Source organism: Nomascus leucogenys, chromosome 8, assembly GCF_006542625.1.
Source record: "Nomascus leucogenys isolate Asia chromosome 8, Asia_NLE_v1, whole genome shotgun sequence".
NCBI classification, from domain to species: Eukaryota; Metazoa; Chordata; class Mammalia; order Primates; family Hylobatidae; genus Nomascus; species Nomascus leucogenys.
In genome coordinates this window covers 8,312,846-8,337,293 of record NC_044388.1, presented here as the reverse complement: position 1 = coordinate 8,337,293, position 24,448 = coordinate 8,312,846, and the positions used below count along the sequence as shown (strand labels likewise).

Sequence of the window (24,448 nt, the reverse complement as noted above, 5' to 3'; positions counted from 1 at the left end):
ATTCCTAATTAAATTAGAGAATGATGGATAAAACTACATTCAAATGTATGAAACCAAAATTTACCACCTAAATGAAGATAAAAGAAAATATGGATCCATTACAAACCAACATGAGGTATTTGCATATATTGCTGGTGCTACTACAAGAGGGCCTGGCATAGCAGATGATAGTAAAAAATTATGAAATTAATGTAGTTTTTTTTCTAAGAGTGATGGAAACTTTGATACATTCACACTAGCTTTTTCCCCCTTGTACGATAGTCAGTGTCTATGACTCAGTGTTCAAGGCACAAGGATATAGCTGAGTAGCTACAGAACAGAATTAAACTCGGTGGTCCAATCTCTAGTTTCATTACGATATCACCAAACGGGTTGATACTAAATATAGTGAATTCTTCTAACTTAAAAAAAATGTGCTATGTAGTAAATTTCTTATACTTTAATTACAATATTTAGTTTATAATTTTTCCTCAGGTAGAATTCATAGACCTAAAATGTTTTCCAACATTTTCTTCCTCACCTATAAAAGTTAATATTCTTTCTAGTAATGTGATACCTATATTTTTTGGGGGAGATATCAAACACATTTCTAAATGAAAAGGAAAGGGAAACAACGAATACCAAGCACCAATGTGCCAGGTGTTATAGATGTCTATAATATATTTGGTTATATAGAAAGCAAACTATGATATTACAAGAGGACAAACATAAGATATTTTTATTATGCTTTTCATTAGTCTCATAGTTGCCTTTCCTTAAAAGGATGTATGTTAGAATTTTTTTAACTGTAGGGTGATTGTGAGGTAAAAAGAATGAAAGAGCTATCTGGTGTAGCTACGCATGATACCAAACACACTATCAACTATTTACTCAAAAAAAATTTCCAATCCTGTCAGGTGACATTTATAGGCCAGAAATATAAAAATGAAAGTCCCAAAATACCTCACAATATATTCATATCCTCGTTGGTAGGAGCCTCTTTCAAAGCTTGCAGCTGAAAGAGGTACAATTTGTTCTGCTCTCACTACTTTCAGTGTGTCATAAAAAGCTGTGATATCTCTTTTTTTGGCTGATAATAATAGCTGTCCCAGTCTGACACTCCATGTTGTAGATTTTCCATCTGAAAAACAAATGAAGAGTCAAGAATGTCGTGGTAGCTGGGTCCAAGAGTCAGCTTTATTTCATTAGATAAAATGGTCAGCTGAAATATCAAACAGGTGGCTTCATTCCTTTTTTTTTTTTTTTTTTTTTTGAGACAGAGTCTCACTCTGTGGTCCAGGCTAGAGGGCTATGGCATGATTATAGCTCACTGCAGCCTTGAACTTCTGGGCTCTAATGATCCTCCCACCTCAGTCTCCTGAGTAGGTGAACAGGCATGAGCCACCATGCCCAGCTAAATTTTTAAAAAAACATTTTTGCAGAGACAGTCTCACTATTTTGCCCAGACTGGTCTGGTGCTCCTGGCTTCAAGCAATCCTCCCACCTTGGCCTCCCAAAATACTGAGATTACAGGTGTGAGCCACCATTCCCAGCCTGGTTTCATTCTACTTGAACAACTAAACAAGGCAATCATAAAACAGGCTAAGATATTAAGTATGAATGTTGCTAAGTTACTTAAGTCTGAATATTTATGTCATATTAAAACAGCTTTTTTTTTTCTTTGAGATGGAGTCTCACTCTGTCACCCAGGCTGGAGTGCAGTGGCACGATCTCAGCTCACTGCAACCTCCACCTCCCAGGTTCAAGCAATTCTCCTGCCTCAGCCTCCCGAGTAGTTGGGACTACAGGCGCGTGCCACCATGCCCGGCTAATTTTTTGTATTTTTAGTAGAGACGGGGTTTCACTGTGTTAGCCAGGATGGTCTCGATCTCCTGACCTCCTGATCCGCCCACCTCAGCTGCCCAAAGTGCTGGGATTACAGGCGTGAGCCACTGCACTCATCCTAAAACTGCTTATATTTTAAGAAGTAATTTTACCTGCTGCCAAATAGTTTTCCACCAAATCCCACTGTGACAATTTCCAAGCTGCTTCCACTCTGTACGTGTTTAATTCATCTGTCCACTCGGACCTATTAAAAGAAACCCATATCAACTAAACTTTAATTTATTTAAGGTGACATTCAGAGATTTTTCACTGGTTTACATACTCTATTTATTATATTTATTGAATTTGCATTATATTGTATTTTGTTCTTAGATATAATTATCTCTATCCAGAAACTACCCAGAAAATTTTAATCTTTCCATCCTTCAAAAATATTTTTTCACTAATTACTTCTGATACACCATTTAAAATGCCATTCTTCAACAAATTAAACTGTGCCATGTATTAGAGCAGAGTTAATTCCTGAATAATAACTAAGCCCATTGTAAAAATAGCTGCATGCTTAATTTGAACAAACAGCAAGGAAGAAAAAAAGCCAACTGAACACACATAAATTCAGAGGTAAGCAATTCTAATAACTGAAAATTCTGAATTAAATTTAAGACAAAAATACAGGGGGGCCAGTGGTATAACTTAGGGACAGTTGGGAGGTATCTAGAACAATACCAAGAGCAAAAGAAAGTTACAATGATTTGTCAATGGCATAACAAAGTATATAAAACTAGCTACTTAAAATATATATCTATTTTTAAACTACTTTCAGTTAGTTTAAAATTTGAGTTTGCAAAACCAGTATGATATAGGCTAATTATTTTGTTCTAAGCATTCTTCTTAGGTGACATTAGGATGACCAGTGATATCCGAGGTCATGACTACACAGAAACCGCTAGGCTTTCCTCATGTTTCTTTTTTATTAATCATACTCTCTGAATTTCTGCCATATGTTTATATCCTAGGTTAGGCACAATTTTCTGTTTAATAATCTAATAACACTGCATACAGCACATATATATCCATATTATAAATAAAGTAACAGAGAGGCTGGAATCAATATCCTCAAAAGATTTCCTTGCTCTTTTTCTTGTAGTAAAAACACATAAAGAAAAGATAACAAGTGATCTAACAAGTTGCATTTTTAAAAATTCTAAAAATAGCAGCTAGAGGATTTCCAATTTCTAAATTTATGACCACCACCAAAAACAGTTTAGAATAAGGCTAAAGAAATACAACTGAAATGTAATTTTCAAAAGTCCAGTTTTGAAGGACTTTACAAGCTTATCAGACACCAAAATATAAAAATTTCAGGATAAAAATTGCAGTAGAATTAGGCAGTATTTGTTATCCAACTGTGGGATAACAGATTATCTGTGGGATAACAGATAACAGAGGCGATGTGTCATGCAAAGACTTATAGCAAAAAGTACAAATGGGAATGAGGATCAGGCTGTGAGAATGTATCCACATAAATGGGTACATTAAAAGGAATGATAAACAGGGTAAGCACCGTCAATATTTTAGGAAAAATATTTGTTTAATGCAAACAGAAATTACCCCAAGAAAAACATACCCCATCCATAATCATTTGCTTCACCATGACACAGCACCCCTTCATTGAATATTGACACATGCCTTTTTCACAACCCAAATCAGGAGGCTGTATGTATCCCAGACCCAAAGAGAAGAAAAGGAGTCTGAATGTGTAGTCTATGTCAAAAAGAAATTTGACACCCCAATTTTAGCCATGACTCTTTCCCAAATCTCTGTAATCTATTTATTCATAAGTCTCTCAACTAATCTGGAAAAACATATCAACAACATATAGGCATTCCTTCTCTACTTCTGCAAAACTTCCCTTGTGATTTCATAAATTCCACTACTGTGATACCATCTGACCAACAGTGAACTTCTCTGCCCTTAGACATTGCAGAATGATAGCCTTTATGAATCACAGTTTTGGAACCTATACAAACAGTACTTAGAAAAGGCTGGCTTCAGAATCTATAAAAAGCTCAAATAAATCAACAAGCAAAAAACAAACAACCCCATTAAAAAGAAGGCAAAGGACATGAGCAGATACTTCTCAAAAGAAGATATACAAGCAGCCAACAAGCATATGAAAACATGCTCGTCATCATAATTATTTGAGATATGCAAATCAAAGCCACAATAAGATACCATCTCACACTAATCAGAATGGCTACTATTATTATTTTGAGACAAAGTCTCCCTCTGTTGCCCAGGCTGGAGTGCAGTGGTGCAATCTCGGCTCACTGCAACCTCCATCTCCCAGGTTCAAGCAATTCTCCTGCCTCAGTCTCCCGAGTAGCTGGGATTACAGATGTGCACCATCACGCCCAGCTAATTTCTGTATTATTTTAGTAGAGATGGGGTTTCACCATGTTGACCAGGCTGGTGTTGAACTACTGGCTTCAAATGACACACCTGCCTTGGCCTCCCAAAGTGCTGGGATTACAGGCATGAGCCACCACACCCAGCCCAGAATGGCTATTATTAAAAAGTCAAAAAATAACAGATGTAGAAGGGGCTGCAGAGAAAAGAGAATGCTTATACACTGTTGGTGGGAATATAAATTAGTTCAGCCACTGTGGAAGGCAGTTTAGAGATTTCCCAAAGAATTGAAAATAGAACACACAGCAATCCCATTACTGGGTATATTCCCAAAGGAAAATAATCCATTCTACCAAAAAGATACATACACTCGTATGTTCATCGCAACACTATTCATAATAGCAAAGACATGAAATCAACCTAAGTGCCCATCAATGGTAGATGGGATAAAGAAAATGTGGCACATATACACAATGGAATACTATGCAGCTAGAAAAAAGAATAAAATGGGAGCTAAACATTGGGTACACATGGACGCAAAAATGGGAACAATAGACACTGCGGACTACAAGGGGTGGGGGAGGGAGGGAGGCAAGAGTTGAAAAACTATCTTTTGGGTACTATGCTCACTACCTGGGTGACGGGTTCAATTGTATCCTAAACCTGAGTATCACATAATATGCCCTTGTTGCTAACTTGCACATGTACCCTCAGAATCTAAAATAAAAGTTGAAAAAAAAAGAAAAAGAAAAAACTTGGCTTCAGAGTAGTCCAAAAACAGTGGCCTGTATATTCTTTGGTTAACTGAGATCCCATTCTCTTTTGACCAGATTTTGCTGCCCAGAATAGCCATTTAGAGTCTGGTGAATAAATTAAGGAATACAGCTTTCAGCTCTCACAGCAAAGCAGCTTCAAGAGCAGTGCTAATCTCCACATTTAATCTCCAAACTGGAAGAACTACTCAGCCTTAATGTTTTGCCACATACACGTATTATTTTTTGTTTAATTTGATTTTCTACAATAAACCCACCTTCTTTAGGAAAGGAAGGCTGCTTTCACATTCATCAATCATTTAGGGTAAAATCAATGCACACAGTCTACAGTGGTATTCCATAGATCAGTCACAAACTTCGCTCCCCCACCTCTAGCATGGGAAATAAATGGTGCTGATACTATAAGCAGAGCATAGATGCCCTTTGAGGCCCAGGAAGTCCCATCTGAGCCTCACCAATAGCCGGTGGGTTCTAGAAGTTCCTTGTGTTAAAGCAAATCTAATTCAAGGATGGCTCTTTAGACAGAAGCTGTTAAGTGGTAGATTGACTATGAAAAACTTGAGGAAAAAAAAATTTTGGTGCTTATCTCCAATACCATGAAAACACATAAAACATTTATTACTCTACTAAACATTAAGTTACCCAATTCACTAATTAAAAATTCCCCATTCAGATACAATAACAAAAGAAAATCATTATTTTATAAAATATTACCTGTTAGCATGCACTCCATTCACCTGAGTGATAACAGTAGACAGCTGACCAAGACCTAACATGGACTTTACTACACCATGATAATGAATGATCTAGAAATTTAAAAATATTTAAAATAGCAATTATCACTTCAATAATAGCTTGGGGACCAAAAACAGTTTAACTGATATTCTTTAAAAATTACTATTTACTTTATTGCCCTTATTTTCCTTTTTATTATTATTCTTATTTTAATTTTTTGTAGAGACAGGGTCTCGCCATGTTGCCCAGGCTGGTCTCAAACTCCTGGGCTCAAGTGATCCTCCTGCCTCAGCCTCCCAAAGTGCTGGGATTACAGGCATGAGCCACCATGCCCAGCCACACCTTTCTTAATTTAACAATTGACTTGCTTACTTACATGGCAGGACCCCCATCAATGTCCTAACACAGTTAAAGTAACATAAATAAATGTGGACAACCTAGAAAATCTCAGATTGAAGTTATTATATTTTTCCAGATTTGGACTACTTTTTGTTTCACATCAAATATAAAAAGCATCTAATATCTTTGATATTCTGTTTAAAGATTGTCATATTTCTCACATAAACATTCAAGCTCAAAGGTCCTGATGTTTTAAATATGGATTTTGGGCTTTAGCACTAAAAAGTTAAAGAGGATTATGTACCATCCTTTAAAATGAATACAAGATTGTGAAAAATAAAGAACTTACATATTGTGCTTCTGAGAAACATGTCAAATATGACAAAAAGCAATATCCCAAAATTAGAAAGAATCTAAGGCAAGATTATAAATTAATGATTCTAAACCCCTTTCCCATCCCAATAGACACACAACTTATTCCCATTACTAACTGTAACTCAGTGGTTCTACAGGAGCATTTTAGAGACGTGCAGGTGGGTGAGTAGGTGTATAAAGTACGAAAATGTTTCTCAGGCTATGGAGAATCCCTAGTTCTACAAATTGATCCATGGCTTACACTTTTAATAGCAAACTAAAATTATATACATTTCAGAGTTATTAAATGAACATTTTAATACAGATATACTCCATAATAAATCTTATTCATTTAGGGGATTTCTAAAGTCATACAAATATAGTATTGGAAGGGTTTTTTTTTTTTTTTTTGAGATGGAGTTTCACTCATGTTGCCCAGGCTGGAGTGCAATGGTGCGATCTTGGCTCACTGCAACCTCCACCTCCTGGGTTCAAGCAATTCTCCTGCCTCAGCCTCCCAAGTAGCTGGGATTACAGGCGCCTGCCACCACGCCCAGCTAATTTTTTGTATTTTTAGTAGAGACAGGGTTTCACTATGTTGGCCAGGCTGGTCTCGAACTCCTGACCTCAGGGAATCCACCCATCTTGGTCTCCCAAAGTGCTGGGATTACAGGCACAAGCCACTGCACCCGGCCTGGGAGGAATTTTTAAAATCATCTAGTAAAGTCTCTAATTTTATCTGTTAGGAAACTCAAGCTTAGAGAGGGTTAAATATTTTCCAGACACTCAGTGACACTGATAGAAACAGTATTAAAACTAAGGTTCCGGCTGGACGTGGTGTGGTGGCACATGCCTATAATCCCAGCTACTCAGGAGGCTGAGGCAGAATTGCTTGAGCCCGGGAGACAGAGGTTGCAGTGAGCCAAGATCATGCCACTGCACTCCAGCCTGGCCGACAGAGTGAGACTGTCTCAAAAACAAAACAAAACAAAACAAAAAAAACTAAGGTTTCCAGAGTTCCCATTCAGGGCTATTTTCATTACAGTTGCCTTTTAATTATTATCTTACCTGGTCTGGTTCTAGCTGAATAGCCCTGTCATAACAAGCAGTGGCATCCCTCAGCAAGCCAAGGCTTTCATGCTCAAGGATCTGTTCTTTTAGAGATGGTTCTGCCTTTCTAATTGCGCTGACTCCGGCCACTCCATCAGGTTCATGCATAGCAGCATACAATTTCTTTGTTCAATGATTAAAAAACAAGCAAAAAACATAACTGGAAACAAAACTATAAAACCACCTGTTTATATTAAAACAGCAATTTTTTGAGAAATTTTTCCTCAAAGTAATAGTAAGCATTTGCTTCATGGCAGAGTCACAGTAAAATTATAAACTTATTTCCAGGCATTCTATTCCCTCAACATTCTTATTCCTCTTAAATACAAATCTATATCAATAGCTGTTATTGATCATAAGGGTTATAAAGAACCTCAGGATCCTAAAACTGTCTAGATCCAAATGATAACATATTCTGGTAAGTATAGTTTATAAGAGTTTTATTGAATTTTTAAATTTTAAAAAATGTAAATAACCATTTTAATATATTGTTATTGAGATGCCTTCAAGAAAACCAAGATAGCAATCTGGGCTCAAAGGAGATATTCAAGCTAAAGATAAAAATTTAGGAATCAGTTAGCACAAAGACAGTCTCTCATAACATGAGAAAGAACGGGATGATCTAGGAAATGGATAAAGAAGAAAAGAAGACTGAGGATAGAGACTAGAGTTTCTACATTTATCAAGAAGGAAGAGCTGGCAAATGAAACAGGAGAAGCAAGATAACTTGGAAGAAAACTGGAGAATAAAATATCCCAGAAGCCATGGGAGAAAAGCAAATGTCTTAATGAGAAAGGCATGGTCAATGATACTGAGGTTAAGAAAATGAGGGCTGGGAAAAATTTACTGGATTTGGTAACATGTGGCCACCAATTTTCTTAGCAAGAATAGCGTCAAGAGAAAAGAAAAAGAGAAGTCTTGTTGAAATGGGCAGAGTGAATGAGAAACAAAGAAGTGACTGCAGTATAAAGAAACTAGACAATTCCTTCAAAAACCGGTTATGAAGTTCCGGAAACAGAGAGATGGGATGTATCTAAAGAAGAAGGTAAGAACAAGGGAATTATAAAAAGTTAAGATAGGCTTTACCAGAGCATGTCTATATGCTCTACGTACTCTGGTTCCCTAAGAGAAATTAATTACACTAGAGAAAGAAGGAATATATGAAGAAGTTACATCTTGAAATTGAGAACACAAGTAGAAAGATTAAATTTTGTCAGGAAGAAATCCTTCCTTAAAAATAACAGAAGAAGCCAGGCACAGTGGCTCATGCCTGTAATCCCAGCACTTTGAGAGGCCGAGGCAGGCAGGTCCCTTGAGGTCAGGAGGCCAGCCCAGGCAACATGGAAAACCCTGTCTCTACTAAAAATATAAAAAATTAGCCAGGTGTGGTAGCAGCGCCTGTGGTCCCAGCTGCTCGGGAGGCTGAGGTGTGAAGATCCCTTGAGCCTGGGAGGTGGAGGTTGCAGTGAGCTGAGCTCGTGCCACTGTACTCCAGCCTAGGTGATAGAGCAAGACCCTATCTCAAAATAAATAAATAAACAAAATAACAGAAGGGAAGAAAAAGAATATGGTGCAGATGCTGTGCATTTGCAGATTTTTCCTAATAAATCATGAAGCAAGATTGTCAGCTGGAAGCAGGGAAACAAAGTGAAGGTAAGAGACAGTCATCTTGACAAGTGGGAAAGTAGCCTTACTAGAGAAACATAGCTGGCCTGAAGGTAATGTTAGAGTCCTGCAATTTTAAAGATGTTTGAGATCATGAACTTAAACTGAAACCAGTTATAACACCCACTGTGTAATTTTTCTCCAGCTGCTTACATGGTTGGAGTTTTACAAAGGGAGTACAACACAGTGGGAAAAAGACAAGAAGTTGAGCATCACTCTAAGGGAACGATTTTAACCATGAACCATAGACTTAAAGCTGGACAAGGAGGAACACAAAGATAGGAAGGGGCTAATATTCACCTTAAGACTGCAAGTTACTAATTTTCTAGTTCTTTTATCACACTTTGCTTTTTGATTTGAAAAGCCCACCAATCTTGAGCTCTTATTTAATTCCACTGAATTCGCCTCACCTGCTCTTACTTTCTTTTCTTCCCTATACAATCATAACATCGCCTAAATCATTATTTCACCAGCATTTTCATGCCTGATACCTGATGTAACCAGCACTTGCCCCACTAACTCACTCTCAAATTCAAGACCACAACTCTCACAAGGAGAAGAGTAATTCCTTGAATCACAGCCCTTCCAAACTCCTCCTCCACAACTACCACAGGCATTTAGCTAAAATTCCATTGTGACCATAACACTTCCCTAGTTCACACCCTCCGAGAAGTTTGGGCAACTTAAAAAGTCTTCTATTATTTGTGATCTTTCCTCTACCATTCCAAAACCAACACTTTACTCTTTGGCATATACCATGCTCTTTTCAAACACTCCACAGAGATGCCTCTGATTATAATATCTTGCCTCCCTATACTGCTCATTTTTTAAGACACCATCCCCAAGAAGCCATTCCTGACCTCTGGCTCATCCGCTTCCATCTCCCACCGTATTCCACATGGATGAGTTAAGTGTCCTTCCTCAGGGTACATGTGTGTTACTGTACTTAAAATATTATACCAAATCGATGTTTATCTCTCCCCACTAATCTATAAGCTTCTAAGCATAGCATCTAAAACATTCAATAAAATGAACAACATAAACATAAAAGACTGGCCACATTAATTTTCATTATTAAATTCACTATATTAACTTCAGACCTGTAAAAATCCAAGATGTTCCTGAATATTTTGCTTCTTTTCTGTAATAAATGATTCAAAGTGCATTACAGCTCGTGTGTATGCTTTGGAGCGAAAGGAAGCTACTGCCAGAGTATCCTGGGGTATGAGGTCTAGAAAACGGGTTACACTCTGATGGTCTTCATAATCCACAGTAGATACTAGATCATAAAAAAAGAAGTTGAGTAATTAAAGACATAAGATAAAATTTTAAAAGTGTCAATTTAAGTATTTAAGTTCAATTTATTTCACTAAACAAATTAATCTGAGTGTATTAGGATATCATATTTAGAATGTAACAACAGAACAATTGTTCAGAGAGTCTTGCTCCAGCTCTGCCATTATAACTTACCTTTCTTTGGACAGTCATTTAACTTATTGAGCCTCTATTTCTTTACCTATAAAAGGAAAATGTTACTACCTGTTTTGCCTTCCTTACAATGTTGTTGGTGAGGATTAAATATCAATCTATTATTAAATTTTGAAAAGATATAATGATGATACAAAAGATACAAGATTAGTTATTATTTTTGATGAGTATAAAAAAGGATTAAATGTAGCTATTTTGTAGGGAAAGTACAGAACTATGAAAATAACCTTTTTTAAAGTTTAGAATTCTTTGTTATCCACCTATTTTTTCTTGGTTGCCAAAAACACAGTATCACCTATTACAATAGAAATTGAAAGTAATGGCCGGGCACAGTGGCTCACACCTGTAATCCCAGCACTTTGTGAGGCCAAGGCAGGCAGATCACAAGGTTAGGAGATCGAGACCATCCTGGCTAACATGGTGAAACCCCGTTTCTACTAAAAATACAAAAAATTAGCTGGGTGCGGTGGTGGGCGCCTTTAGTCCCAGCTACTCGGGGGGCTGAGGCAGGAGAATGGCGTGAACCTGGGAGGCAGAGCTTGCAGTGAGCCGAGATCACGCCACTGCACTCCAGCCTGGGTGACAGAGCGAGCCTCCGTATCAAAAAAAAAAAAAAAAAAAAAAAAAAAAAAGAAATTGAAAGTAAAAGTGCCTTCCAAGTAAAACCACAAGTACTTTAGGATAATTTTTCAAGAGTGTACAAAAAGACAAAAATTAAAAACTTCTAAATGAGTACAGTCTAGTTTACAAATTGTTATTTAAAACTTCTAAATTTTAATGATTCATAACAGTGTGTAGAAAACAGGAAACAAATTTCTTCAAAATTTAAATAATTAAGGCAGTACATTTTATTTTTATTTATTTATTTACTTTTTAAAAAAATTTATTTTGATCTCATTCTCACTGAGACTGCAGTGCAGTGGCAAGATCATAGCTCACTGCAGCCTTCACCTCCTGGGCTTAAGTGATCCTGCCTCAGCCTCCCGAGTAGCTGGGACCACAGGCATGCGCCGCCACACCTGGCTAAGTTTTGTATTTTTTGTAAAGATGAGGTCTCATTACGTTGCATAGGTTGATCTTGAACTCCTGAGCTCAAGTGATCCTCCCGCCTCAGTCTCCCAAAGTGCTAGGATTACAGGCATGAGCTACCACGCCTAGCCTAAGGTAGTATATTCTAAACAGATTAAAATAAGATCCTTATTTCCATCAAAATTTGTAGATGATTTCAAATTCTGAATTTTTTTTTTTTTTTTTTTTTTGGAGACAGGGTCTCGCTATGCTGCCCAGGCTGGAGGGCAGGGGTGTGATCTTGTCTCACCGTAGCCTCAACCTCACAGGCTCAAGCAATCCCTACACTTCAACCTTGTGAGTAACCTGGGACTACAGGCGCACACCACCACACCCAGCTAATTTTTGTATTTTTTGTAGAGATGGGGGTCTCTACAAAAATGTTAAAGAAATGTTAAAGGTATTGTACTTTTGAATCATTACAAATGTTATTCTTAAAAGCTAGAATTTTGGCCAGGCACGGTGGCTCACCCCTGTAATCCCATCACTTTGGGAGGCCAAGGCAGGTGGATCGCCTGAGCTCAGGAGTTTGGGACCACCCTGGGCAACGTAGTGAAACCCTGTCTCCACTAAAATATAAAAAACTAGTCGGGTATGGTGGCATGCGCCTGTAGTCCCAGCTACTCGGGAGCCTGTGGAACAAGAATCGCTTGAGCCTGGGAGGCAGAGGTTGCAGTGAGCCAAGATCACGCCACTGCACTCCAGGTTGGGCTACAGAGAGAGAATGTCTCAAAAAAAAAAAAAAAAAAAAGCTAGTGTCACTGAAAATGGTGATAATAGAGTGTTTGGTTTTACAGTACCATTTTGACATGCAGAAATAAAAACAAACAGGCCGGTTGTGCTGGCTCACACCTATAATTCCAACGCTTTGGGAGATGGAGGCAGATGGACTGCTTGAGCCCAGGAGTTAGAGACCAGCCTGGCCAACATGGTGAAGCCCCGTCTCTACTAAAAGTACAAAAAATTAGCTGGGCATGAGGCATGAGAATCACTTGAACCCAGGAGGTGGAAGCTGCAGTGAGCCGAGATCACACCACTGCACTCCAGCCTGGGCAACAGAGAGAGATTTAGTCTCAAAAAAAAAAAAAAAAAATTAAAAACAAACATTTAATTGTTAAATATAAAAATATATTAATAGCCACATTCCAGACAAAAACATTCCCCAAGCAGGTAATTATTGGCAAGTCCAGGAAATTTTAGAAAAATAATAAACTATTTTGCTTAACAACAGGAAAGTATCTGCTTCAACAGAACAATAAGAGGAAGATGCTCACAAATTGAGAATTATGGAAGTGAAGACCTCTTTAAGGATTGTTAGTCAGTTTTTCAATTAGCCTGAAAGCCTGAAGGAAAAACACGTGATGTCTGTGAGAACAGCTAAGGTATAAGGCCAGATTATAACCATCCACATATTGCAAGAATGGAAAAAAAAAAAAGGTTCAAAGAACATAAGAATATCCATTAGTGTGTGATGAATATAATTCTTCTCATCAATGCTTATATCATAGGGACAAATTAGCAGGTGTCATTTTTAAATCAAGATTCTTCTTAGTGAAAGTTGTAATATCACAGGAAAAAAATAGTGCAAGGTAAGATATAGCAGGGTGTAGTGTAGTAATGCATAGTAAGCGTATCTGGACAGCTGGCTAGATACCAAACACTACTAGAGACAAGAAAAATAAATAAATAAAAATAGCTTCTCTTTAGGCCATGAAATAAATAAACTTAAAATCTCCCTTGAAATTTAAAACTTAAATGTGAAAAAGATTACAAAGAATATTTTCCAAGTGAAGAATGACAAAGAACAGAGTACACACACACACACAAACATACACACACACAAAAACTGAGGAAACATACAATATGTTAACAGGGAGGATTAGGTTAATAACAATATTAGCATCTCATTTATTTCACATTTTATAATTTATCTGTTCATCATCTCATTTATTCCTCACAACAATCTCCTAAGGGAGATAATATTAACCCCATTTTGGCCAGGTGTGGTGGCTCACACCTGTAATCCCAGCACTTTGGGAGGCAGAGGCGGGTGGATCACTTGAGGCCAGGAATTGGAGACCAGCCTGGCCAACATGGTGAAACCCCATCTCTACTAAAAATACAAAAATTAGCCGGCCATCGTGGCACACACCTGTAATCCCAGCTACTCGCAAAGCTGAGGCAGGAGAATTGCTTGAACCCAGGAGGTAGAGGTTGCAGTGAGCCAAGATCCTGCCACTGCACTCCAGCCTGGGCAACAGAGCAAGACTCTATCTCAAAAAAAATTAATAAATAAAAATATTAACCTCATTTTATACCAAGAAAAAATAAATATATGCCTTGTCCAAGTGAGAGTGAGAAGAAAGGTCTTATTACTATAAATTCACTGCTTTTTCTCAGTGAAAAGGCCACAATATTACCCATTTTAAAAATACACAAAACAGCTGGGTGCAGTGGCTCACGCCTGTAATCCTAGCACTTTGGGAGGCCAAGGCAGATAGATCACCTGAGGTCAGGAGTTCAAGACCAGCCTAGCCAATATGGCAAAACCCTGTCTCTACTAAAAATACACAAAAAATTAGCTAGGCCTGGTGGTGGGCACCTGTAATCCCAGCTACTTGGGAGGCTGAGGCAGGAGAATTGCTTGAACCCGGGAGGCAGAGATTGCAGTGAGCCGAGGTCACGCCACTGCACTCCAGCCTGGGCAACAAGAGGGAAACTCCATCTCCAAAAAAAAAAAAAAACAACAACAACATTAAAAAACATGAAGCAAGGTATTTTTTAAGCTAGTGCTTAAATTATAGAACTGATAAAGGGAAGAGCTAACTGGTGAATAGTTAAAAAAAAAAAAAAAGAACTTAAACAGAAGTGATAACTCACCCATTGAGTCTACCTTATTTCTGTTTGATTTGCTGTGTGGACATTTCTCAGCTTTCAGTGCCTGAAATTTGTGCCTTGCCCACTGTGTGAGATGGTCAAGCATGGAGAACACAGTCTGTGTACTGAGTTGACACAGATCAGATGCAATGTCTTGGGTATTTATGGTATGCTGATCGTCATGCTTTAGAACTGCCATAATTTCTGCATAAACCTATGAGAATCATTTATAGTTAATAATAATATCTATATAATATCATTTAACTATTATATGACATATAAAGCTAACCATTCTAAGGCAAAAATTTTCAAAAGAAAAAACACAATCGGCCAGGCATGTTGGCTCACACCTGTAATCCCAGCACTTTGGGAGGCTCAGGCAGCCCATTTGCCTGAGGTCAAGTCCAGCCTAGTCGGCTGGGCTCAGTGGCTCACGCCTGTAATCCCAGCATTTTGGGAGGCCAAGGCAGGTGGATCACGAGGTCAGGAGCTCGAGACCATCCTGGCTAACACGGTGAAACCCCGTCTCCACTAAAAATACAAAAAAAAAAAAATTCTCCGGGTGTGGTGGCAGGCGCCTCTAGTCCCAGCTACTCCGGAGGCTGAGGCAGGAATGGCGTGAGCCTGGGAGGCGGAGCTTGCAGTGAGTGGAGATTGCGCCACTGCACTCCAGCCTGGGTGACAGAGCGAGACCCCGTCTCAAAAAAAAAAAAAAAAAAAGACCAGCCTGGTCAACATGGTGAAACCCTGTCTATACTAAAAATACAAAACAATTAGCCAGGCATGGTGGCACATGTGTGTAATCCCAGCTACTCAGAAGGCTGAGGCAGGAGAATCACTTCAACCTGGGAGGTGGAGGTTGCAGTGAGCCGAGAGCACCACTGCACCCCAACCTGGGCAACACAGGGAGGCTCTGTCTCAAAAAAAGAAAAGGAAAACACAATTGATCAATAACACATTATTGTTTTTATCTATAATTAAATCAATCCAAATATTAGTCTAAAAAGAAAATATGTTAACGACTAAAGAAAATTTAAAAAATGAAAAATATTCTAGATTATTCAATAAATGATAATGAAACTTTGTTAATAGTGAAAAAATCTTACAGTAATATCTCACACTATATGCAAAATTAATTTCAGAGTAATTGAAGACTAAATATAAAAACAGAAGGATTAAAAGAAAATATAGCAAATAAGTTTATGACATTAGATAAGGCATCACATAAAAGGCTTAAAATTAATAATCTATAAAAGATGTATAAATTTTGCATTTACATGTAAAATTTCTGCGTGGCAAAAGGTGAAAAGGTTAAAAAGAAAATGACTGTTGGAATAATTTTTGAAAATATGACTGCCAACAAATTGGTAGCTAGAATACACATAGAACATCTATCAATTAAAAGGATACACACCAAACAGGCAAAGATATGTAACTGAACATATATAGCCATACATAGGTCTACATTTCCTACTAATAGGTAGCCTTTCTAATACTAATTACATTGGAGAAAATAAGTTTCACGTGTTCAAAAACCAAGTAAGATGATTTATCTCACCTCCTGCTGATCTTCTTGATTACAACCCAGTAGGACATACACCAGAATATGTGGAAGAAGATAGATGGTCACTTTGAAATCATGCTTCATCATAATGTTACAGCAGGTGAAAATTTTACTGGCAAGATCATGCCGAACCTGTAAACTCAAAATGTGTAGACAGTAACACACTTTCATCTATTGATTAAATATCAAAAAATAGCATGTGAGATAATTTATCACAAACGAGTATTCATTTTCAAATTTAAAAATCTTTTAATTAATTTTTTAATTAAATTATCTGGGGTTAAAGTCAAAGTTTGTTATGACTTAACTTTTGATTTACTAACACTGTTGAACTCATAAAATTTTAAAGAGATTTTTTCTTCAAATACAAAGCCAAAAAACAAAAAAACCCCACAATATTCCAGAGCCGAAAATAGTTAACAGTATTCCACATTTCACACATTATATTTTCAGTATATTCATTAAAAAAAGAAAATGTCAGCCAGGCGTGGTGGCTCACGCCTGTAATCCCAGCACTTTGGGAGGCCGAGGTGGGAGGATCACGAGGTCAAGAGATCAAGACCATCCTGGCCAACACGGTGAAACCCTGTCTCTACAAAAAACACACACAAAAAAATTAGCTGGTGTGGTGGCGGGTGCCTGTAGTTCCAGATACTTGGGAGGCTGAGGCAGGAGAATCACTTAAACCCAGGAGGCGGAGGTTGCAGTGAGCTGAGACTGCATTCTAGCCTGAGTGACAGAGAGAGATTCCGTGTCAAAAAAAAAAAAAAAAAAAAGAAAATGTCTTGAAGTTATTAACTACGAATTAGTATAATGATATTTTAAAACACTAACAGAAATGTTAATTAAAGGTGGGGCATGGTGGCTCACGCCTGTAATCCCAGTACTTTGAGAGGCAGAGGCAGGCAGATCACCTGAGGTCAGGAGATCGAGACCATCCTGGCTAACATGGTGAAACCCCGTCCCTACTAAAACAACACAAAAAAATTAGCCGGGCGTGGTGGTGGGCACCTGTAATCCCAGCCACTTGGGAGGCTGAGGCAGGAGAATGGTGTGAACCCAGGAGGCGGAGCTTGCAGTGAGCTGAGATCACACCACTGCACTCCAGCCTGGGCGACAGAGCGAGACTCTGTCACAAAAGAAAAAAAGAAAAAATACAAAGATTAGCCGGGTATGATGGCTCATGCCTGTAATCCCAGCTACTCAGGAGGCTGAGGCGGGAGAATCACTTGAACCTGGTAGGCGGAGACTTACAGTGAGCTGAGATTGCACCACTGCACTCCAGCTGGGTGGCAAGAGTGAGACTCCATCTCATAAAAAAAGAAATGTAAATTAAAAACAAAAATTGTAAATTTTAAATATACTGTAAACATTTTCTTGGAACACAGAGTACCTTTTGTCTATCCGGCATGTAAAAATTTCTCATTAAGGAAATAGAAATATACCTGTTTTTCCATGAAAATTCATTGTAAAAATCTTTATTTTTATTTTAGAGAAAGTTCAGATAATATAACTTCTTTTAGAAATGCCATTAGAGTATATCTCTTTATTGAGTGTCTTTTTATTATGTAAAAAACTCTGACATAGCATTTACGTCCTTTTACATAGTATTATTTTACAATATAAAAGGAATAAACATAATGTAATTTTACACACACATTAAGACCATAGTAATTTTCTTGGTAAAACAATTACTTTTCACTCAGAAACTATTATTAGTAACTACAGAGAAATTATTATTCTCTATTAGTAAACATTTTCTTCAAAAATTTCTATGATTATCAGCACAAATACTTCAATGATTATTGTGTGTGCTAGGCATTCAGATAAATGTTCTGGTTTCCTTTAGAATTTCCATTCAGTTAACAAACTGAACAGGGTTTCCTACCTTTGTAATAAGATAACCTGCCCAAGATGCTGACCATTCTGCAAAGTTACTACCCAATTTACTTAAGTAAATTGGCTTCTTTACTCCAGACCAATCGGTTGACTTCTGAGAACTCTTGTATCTGTAATTTTGAAAATTTGTTTATTAAAAAGATAAATCCACCTGTTTAGAATTTTAGTAAATTACAGCAGCTCCTTCAGTGACTACCACAGTACTGCCTTGCCTTTACTGCAATCTGCTTACCTTTTTCCAGTATCCTTCTTAGGGGTGAAGTAGATCATTCTTGCACACCTAAAGTACTTCTAAGGATTTGAGTCTGCCCCCTCCTCTTCCTCAGATCCTTCCAACTCTATTCTTGTATAAGAAAAACCTGTTCCTTTGAAGTTCAAGCTACCCAGGTATACTACTATTTTCTACTCCTCATTATGGGTAACTACTCAACTCACTGATTACCAAACTCATTGATAACTTTAGAACATTGCTCAGGGTTTTCTTTCTTCCCAGTGTTATTATCATCCTGGGTGATTTCAGTGTCTAGCTGGAGCACTTAATCAAGCTCAGAACTTTCCAGTGACTTTCTTCTCTACTTATCAGGGCTCAGGAATTATCAGGGCTCCCATGCTAATTCAAAGAATTTCTTCACTTTGAAATCAATTATTTAGACATCTCATTGTGTGGTCATAGTTTCCTAAATTTCCAGTTTTTTCACCCAGTTATTCCAGCACATCCATTCTCTCTTGTTGAGATGTTCTGTTCCGTGACCCTGCTAAGCTCTCCTGATCTATGACATCCCCGTCTCTTTGCCTCTTTCCACAACCATCTTAGTCTGTATGGTCCTTCACTTCTAGCATTCTCTTGGTAACATCCTCTACCCACTCCATTGCCACACTGTCTTTTCCAGCGGTATTCATCTGCTAACCTCCCAACCTTGAATCAGTCTAAATATTTGTCTTTACTGAAATGATACTCAGGCCACTGCACTGATATAGGAAAATCACTAACCCACTTATAAGATTAGTATTACTGTGTATTCCTAGTCTTCAATGTCAGTGGGCCTCTAAAGTTACAGAATTCCTTCTAAGTTTTCATTATTGGCTCTCTTCTGTTTTCCAGTGATTATTTCAAACCATCACCACCCTTCTAAAGTCACCTATACCAACTCCATTGCCACTTTCAGCCAATGAGGTCATCTCCTATACCTCTTACTTCACAGAGTAAAAACAAAATCATTGCTTCCCGCAATGAAATCTGTAAACTTAGCTGTGTTCCATCCATTATTTTATCTTTCCCTATTGCAAAAAAAGAGATCTTATTCCTTCTAAGTATAATTCCCTATAAGGGCCATGGCTCTCCCATTCTGGATGCTCCTTGGGGTCCTTACTACACCAACTATCACTTCTGTCTCACATTACTTCAACATGACCCTTTCTATTTGTTCCTCAGCATTAACATTTAAACATGTTCACATAGCTCTCATCTTATGGCTACCTGTGTGTAGGATTTTTTGAGTGGCATGGGTTTCTTTCAAATCACCAATAAAAGCTTAGGAAATAACAAATGCCCTATAACCAAAGTCTTATACCCAAATTATATATATATGTGTGTATATATATATATATATACACACATATATATATATACATATATATATATATATACATATATATATATATATATATATACACACATATATATATATATTTCACTGTATTCCAAGTTTCTAACAGTTGAAAAATCCAATAATCTCTCAGTTAACCATCACACTAAACCAGGGGAAAAAATTTAAATCCCTATTTTGAATCATCACGAGTATAGTTCTCTAGATGATTTTTATCAAATTTATAGTAAACTTAGCTAGAAAACTACTGATACTGGGATACAAGCCAGGCTCTGCCTAGTCATATACTGATGTTTTCTCCTAAAGTTATTTCTACGGTGATTTTGAACTGCAGTTGTTCTATCTGGTTCTAAATTTCAATCTCCCAAATACAGCCATCCTTTAATCCAGATTTAGTGATTACATATAAAGAGCCCAAATTAAAAAAAAAAAAAACATAAAGTAGGGAGTATAACTTAAAGGCAGCAAAAATATGAATATGCTTTTAAGAAATTCTGTATTTCCCTAGGTCCTCTGGAGTAAATATCAAGCAGTCCAAGCTATAAAATTGAGCTACAGGCTAACCTGGTATTTTAGTTTTTCATACAAAAGGGAATCAATGCTATTCAAAATGTGCTCTATCAACCTCTTAATTTTATGTGGCTCCAATTTCAACAAGCAGATCCCAACTAGGTAAATCTCCTAACTTCCATCATTGAGGAACCATTCGAGAGGTTATTCTAACTGCTCAGGTATAAAAGCTAAAGACCAAAAGAATTTTCATTGCTTTGTTAAGATCAACTTTTAAAAGACCACTTAAAAGTTGCTTCCTATGAAAAAAATAACAGGTAGGCAGAAATGTTGGCTTCTACTTCTTATGAAGTAGATGATAGCAAACTTCACAAATTCTCCCCCAAAAAACAAAGAATTTATTAAGCAAGCTAGGATTGAATAAGTATTTATTATTGAGTGTCAACTAAATATCAGGCACTTTGCTAAGTACTTTTAATATTATCTCCTTTATTCCTAACAATAATCATGCAAAGTGGGTAAAATTATCTATGTTTTCAAAATTAAAAAATTAAAACCTGGAAATGTTAAATAACTTGCTCAAGACTTCAGAGCTAGCAAATGCAAAGCCAACAATCAAACCTAAGCCTGTGTGACTCCAAAGGCCATAAACCTTCCAGTAGATTACAGAAATTTTTTGACATCTACAGGTGCTATACAAAGTACAGACTAAGAAAATGGGGGAAGTATGGAGTCCTCAAAAACGAAAATCCAAATTTTAACTTTAGTCTTTAACTTTACTTTTTAAATAATGCTAATAGTGGTCAGGTGCAGTGGCTCATGCCTGTAATCCCAGCACTTTGGGAAGCCCAGGCAGGCGGATCACTTGAGGCCAGGAAACCAGCCTGGCCAACATGATGAAACTCCATCTCTACTAAAAATACAAAAAGTAGCCAGGCATGGCAGCGCACGCCTGTAATCCCAGCTACTTGGGAGACTGTGGCAGGAGAATCACTTGAACCCAGGAGGTAGAGGGTGCAGTGAGCTGATACCACATCACTGCACTCCAGCCTGGGCAACAGAGTGAGACTCTGTCTCAAAAATAATAATAATAACAGTAATAATTCCTCTTTAATAAGGCTAATAATAATAATACTAAATAATCACTTCTTTAATAATGCTAGTCATAAGACATAAAATGATGTTTAAAAGATTTCTAAGTATAAAAAATTATCTAGGAAATAAATATGCATACCTCAGGGCTTTTATAAAGACTTTTAGTAGAAGTCTAGGCACTTTCTAAGGTTCAAAGAAGTTATTTGTCCAAAGTCAAGTATCTAATATGCATGTGTACCTAGGGTACCAAAAAGTACAGTTTCTAAATAGAAATAATTTATAATTGTATGGATTTTTTAAATATAAAATGCTTCATGAATGTGTATGTCATCTTGCATATTTCATCAGTCCTAACAAAGTCATTTAAATTTTTTAAGAGATTAAATACACTTTTTTAAAAGTAGAGGGTGAAAATATATTCATGAGGAGAAAGTGGGAGTAATGAAAATCTTTAATTGGGCTTACTAAAGGCTTTCTGATTAGGTTTAAACTTTAAATTTCTGTATTACTTACACCTATCAAAGAATTCAACTCACATTCAGCTTAAAGTACATTCTTTCAATTTACTACTGACCATTGAACTTTTAAAAAATCAATCCCTTTAACTTCAATAAATTTATCTGAATATTTAAAGTTGTAGAATTTGACCCAATGAGCAGACTGCACTTCTCATCTAGACAAATTATAAGCATAAATCATAGTGAAATATATATAAGAACATACTAAAACACTTTTAATGTGAAAAAACTATATCAAAAATCGCATTAATTTTTTTTTTTTTCTCTGAGACGAAGTCTCGCTCTGTCGCCCAGGCTGGAGTGCAATGGCACAATCTCGGCTCACTGCAACCTCTGCCCCCTGGGTTCAAGCGATTCTCCTGCCCCAGCCTCCCAAGTAGCTGGGATTACAGGCGTGCGCTACCATTCCCGGCTAATTTTTGTATTTTTAGTAGAGATGGGGTTTCACCATGTTGGTCAGGCTCATCTCGAACTCCTGACCTCGTGATCCACCCACCTCAGTCTCCCAAAGTGCTGGGATTACAGGTGTGAGCCACTGTGCCTGGCCAAAAAATTGCATTAATTTTTATATAATTAAAAACAATTTTAAGAAAATATATTAAATAAGCCTACATACCTGGTATTTAGATGAGGTTCTAGTATTTCCCGAACATGCTCAGGAAATCTCCTCCACAACTGGTGACCTGGGCCGTTGGTCTCCATCTCTCTACAGCCATAAATAGAAAGCAACTCCTACAAATACATATTTTACATTTGTAAGTCCACAGTGAAGCAGATAACGCTTTATATTCATGAATGTTCTACATATTTTAGTTACAAAAATACAGTCATAACTCATTTTATTGCACTTCGCTTTATTTGTGCTTCACAGATGCTGTTTTTTGTGTGTTTGTTTTTTTAGAAATAGAAGGTTTGTGGCCACTACGCATGCAGTAAATCTATCAGTGCCATTTTTCCAACAACATATGCTCACTTCATGTCTCTATGTCACATTTCAGTAATTCTCAAAATATTTCAAACTTTTTCATTATTACTATATCTGTTATAGTGATATATGATCAGTGATCTTTGATGTTACTGTTGTAATTGCTTTGGGGCTCCACAAACTGTGCCCATATAAGACAGTGAACCTAATCGATAAATGTGGTGTGTGTTCTGACCAGTCCACTGACCAGCCGTTCCATCCCTCTCACTCTCTTTGGGACTTCATATTCCCAAAGACTTCATATTCCCAAAGACATAAGAATATTGAAATTAGGCCAATTAATAACCCTACAGTGGCCTCTAAGTATTCATATGAAAGGAGGAATCACACATCTCTCACTTTAAATCAAAAGCTAAAAATGACTAAGCTTAGTGAAGAAGGCACGTCAAAAACCTAGACAAGCCAAAAGCTAGGTGTCTTGCACCAAACAGCCAAGTATAAATGTAAAGAACAAGTTCTTGAAGGAAATTAAAAGTGTTACTCCAATGAATACATCAAATATAAGAAAGAGAAACAGTCTTATTGCTGATATAGAGAAAGTTTTAGTGGTCTGGATAAAAGATTAAACTAGCCACAACATTCCCTTAAGCCAAAGCCTAATCCAAAGAAAAGCCCTAGTTCTCTCCAATTCTATGAAATCTGAGAGAGGAGAATAAGCTGCAGAAAAAAAAGTTTGAAGTGATACGACTCAAGGGGCATTTCTTAAAAAACAAACAAACAAAAAAAAGTTTGAAGCAAACAGAGGTTGCTTCATGCGGTTTAAGGAAAAGAAGCTGTCTCTATAACACAAAAGTGCAAGGTGAAGAAGCAACTATTGATAGAGAAGCTGCAGCAAGTTATCCAGAAGATCTAGCTAAAATCATTCTATCCTGTTGGAAGAAGATGCTATCCAGGACTTTCACAGCTAGAGAGGAGAAGTCAATACCTGGCTTCAAAGCTTCAAAGGACAGGTTAATAACTCTCTCGTTAGGGGCTAATGCAATTGGTGACTTTAAATTGAAGCCAATGCTCATTGACGATTCCATACATCCTAGGGCTGTTAGGAATTAGGTGAAATCTAAATATATGCATCTACTATATACCCATAAAAATTGAAAATTAGAACAATAAAAGTAAAAAAAATTAAAAAATAAAAATTATGTGAAATCTACTCTGCCTGTGCTCTATATATGCAGTGACAAAGCCTGAATGACAACACATCTGTTTACAGCATGGTTTACTGAATATTTTAAGCTCACTGTTGAGACCTACTGGTCACAATAAAAGATTCCTTTCCAAATATTACTGCTCACTGACAATGTACCTGTCACCTGGGAGCTCTGATGGAGCTATACAAGGATATTAATGTTGTTTTCGTGCCTGCTAACAAAACATCCATTTTGCAGCCCGTGTATCAAGGGGTAATTTTGACTTTCAAGTTTTATTACTTAAGAAATACATTTTATAAGGTTATAGCAGCCACAGACAGTAATTGCTCTGATGGATCTGGGCACAGTAAATTGAAAACCTTCTGGAAAGAATTCACTATTCTAGATGTCATTAAGAATGTTCATCATTCATGAGAAGTCAAAATTTCATCAACATTAACAGGAGTTTGAAAGAAGTTGATTCCAATCCCTCCTGGATAA

The 24,448-nt window shown here is 37.2% G+C and overlaps 1 protein-coding gene across 1 annotated transcript in view; it reads right to left on the bottom strand.

Moving 5' to 3' along the window:
- The window catches only part of ATR (ATR serine/threonine kinase), a 135,593-nt gene that overhangs the window by 47,897 nt on the left and 63,248 nt on the right, over window positions 1–24,448 (bottom strand). The window contains exons 24-32 of the mRNA XM_030816709.1: window positions 22,452–22,567; window positions 18,095–18,215; window positions 16,201–16,338; window positions 14,646–14,856; window positions 10,310–10,488; window positions 7,503–7,667; window positions 5,721–5,812; window positions 1,977–2,068; window positions 943–1,120 (exon numbers count right to left, since the gene is read on the bottom strand). Coding sequence (XP_030672569.1) covers window positions 943–1,120; window positions 1,977–2,068; window positions 5,721–5,812; window positions 7,503–7,667; window positions 10,310–10,488; window positions 14,646–14,856; window positions 16,201–16,338; window positions 18,095–18,215; window positions 22,452–22,567 — 1,292 coding nt within the window. The remainder of the gene's footprint in view (window positions 1–942; window positions 1,121–1,976; window positions 2,069–5,720; window positions 5,813–7,502; window positions 7,668–10,309; window positions 10,489–14,645; window positions 14,857–16,200; window positions 16,339–18,094; window positions 18,216–22,451; window positions 22,568–24,448) is intronic.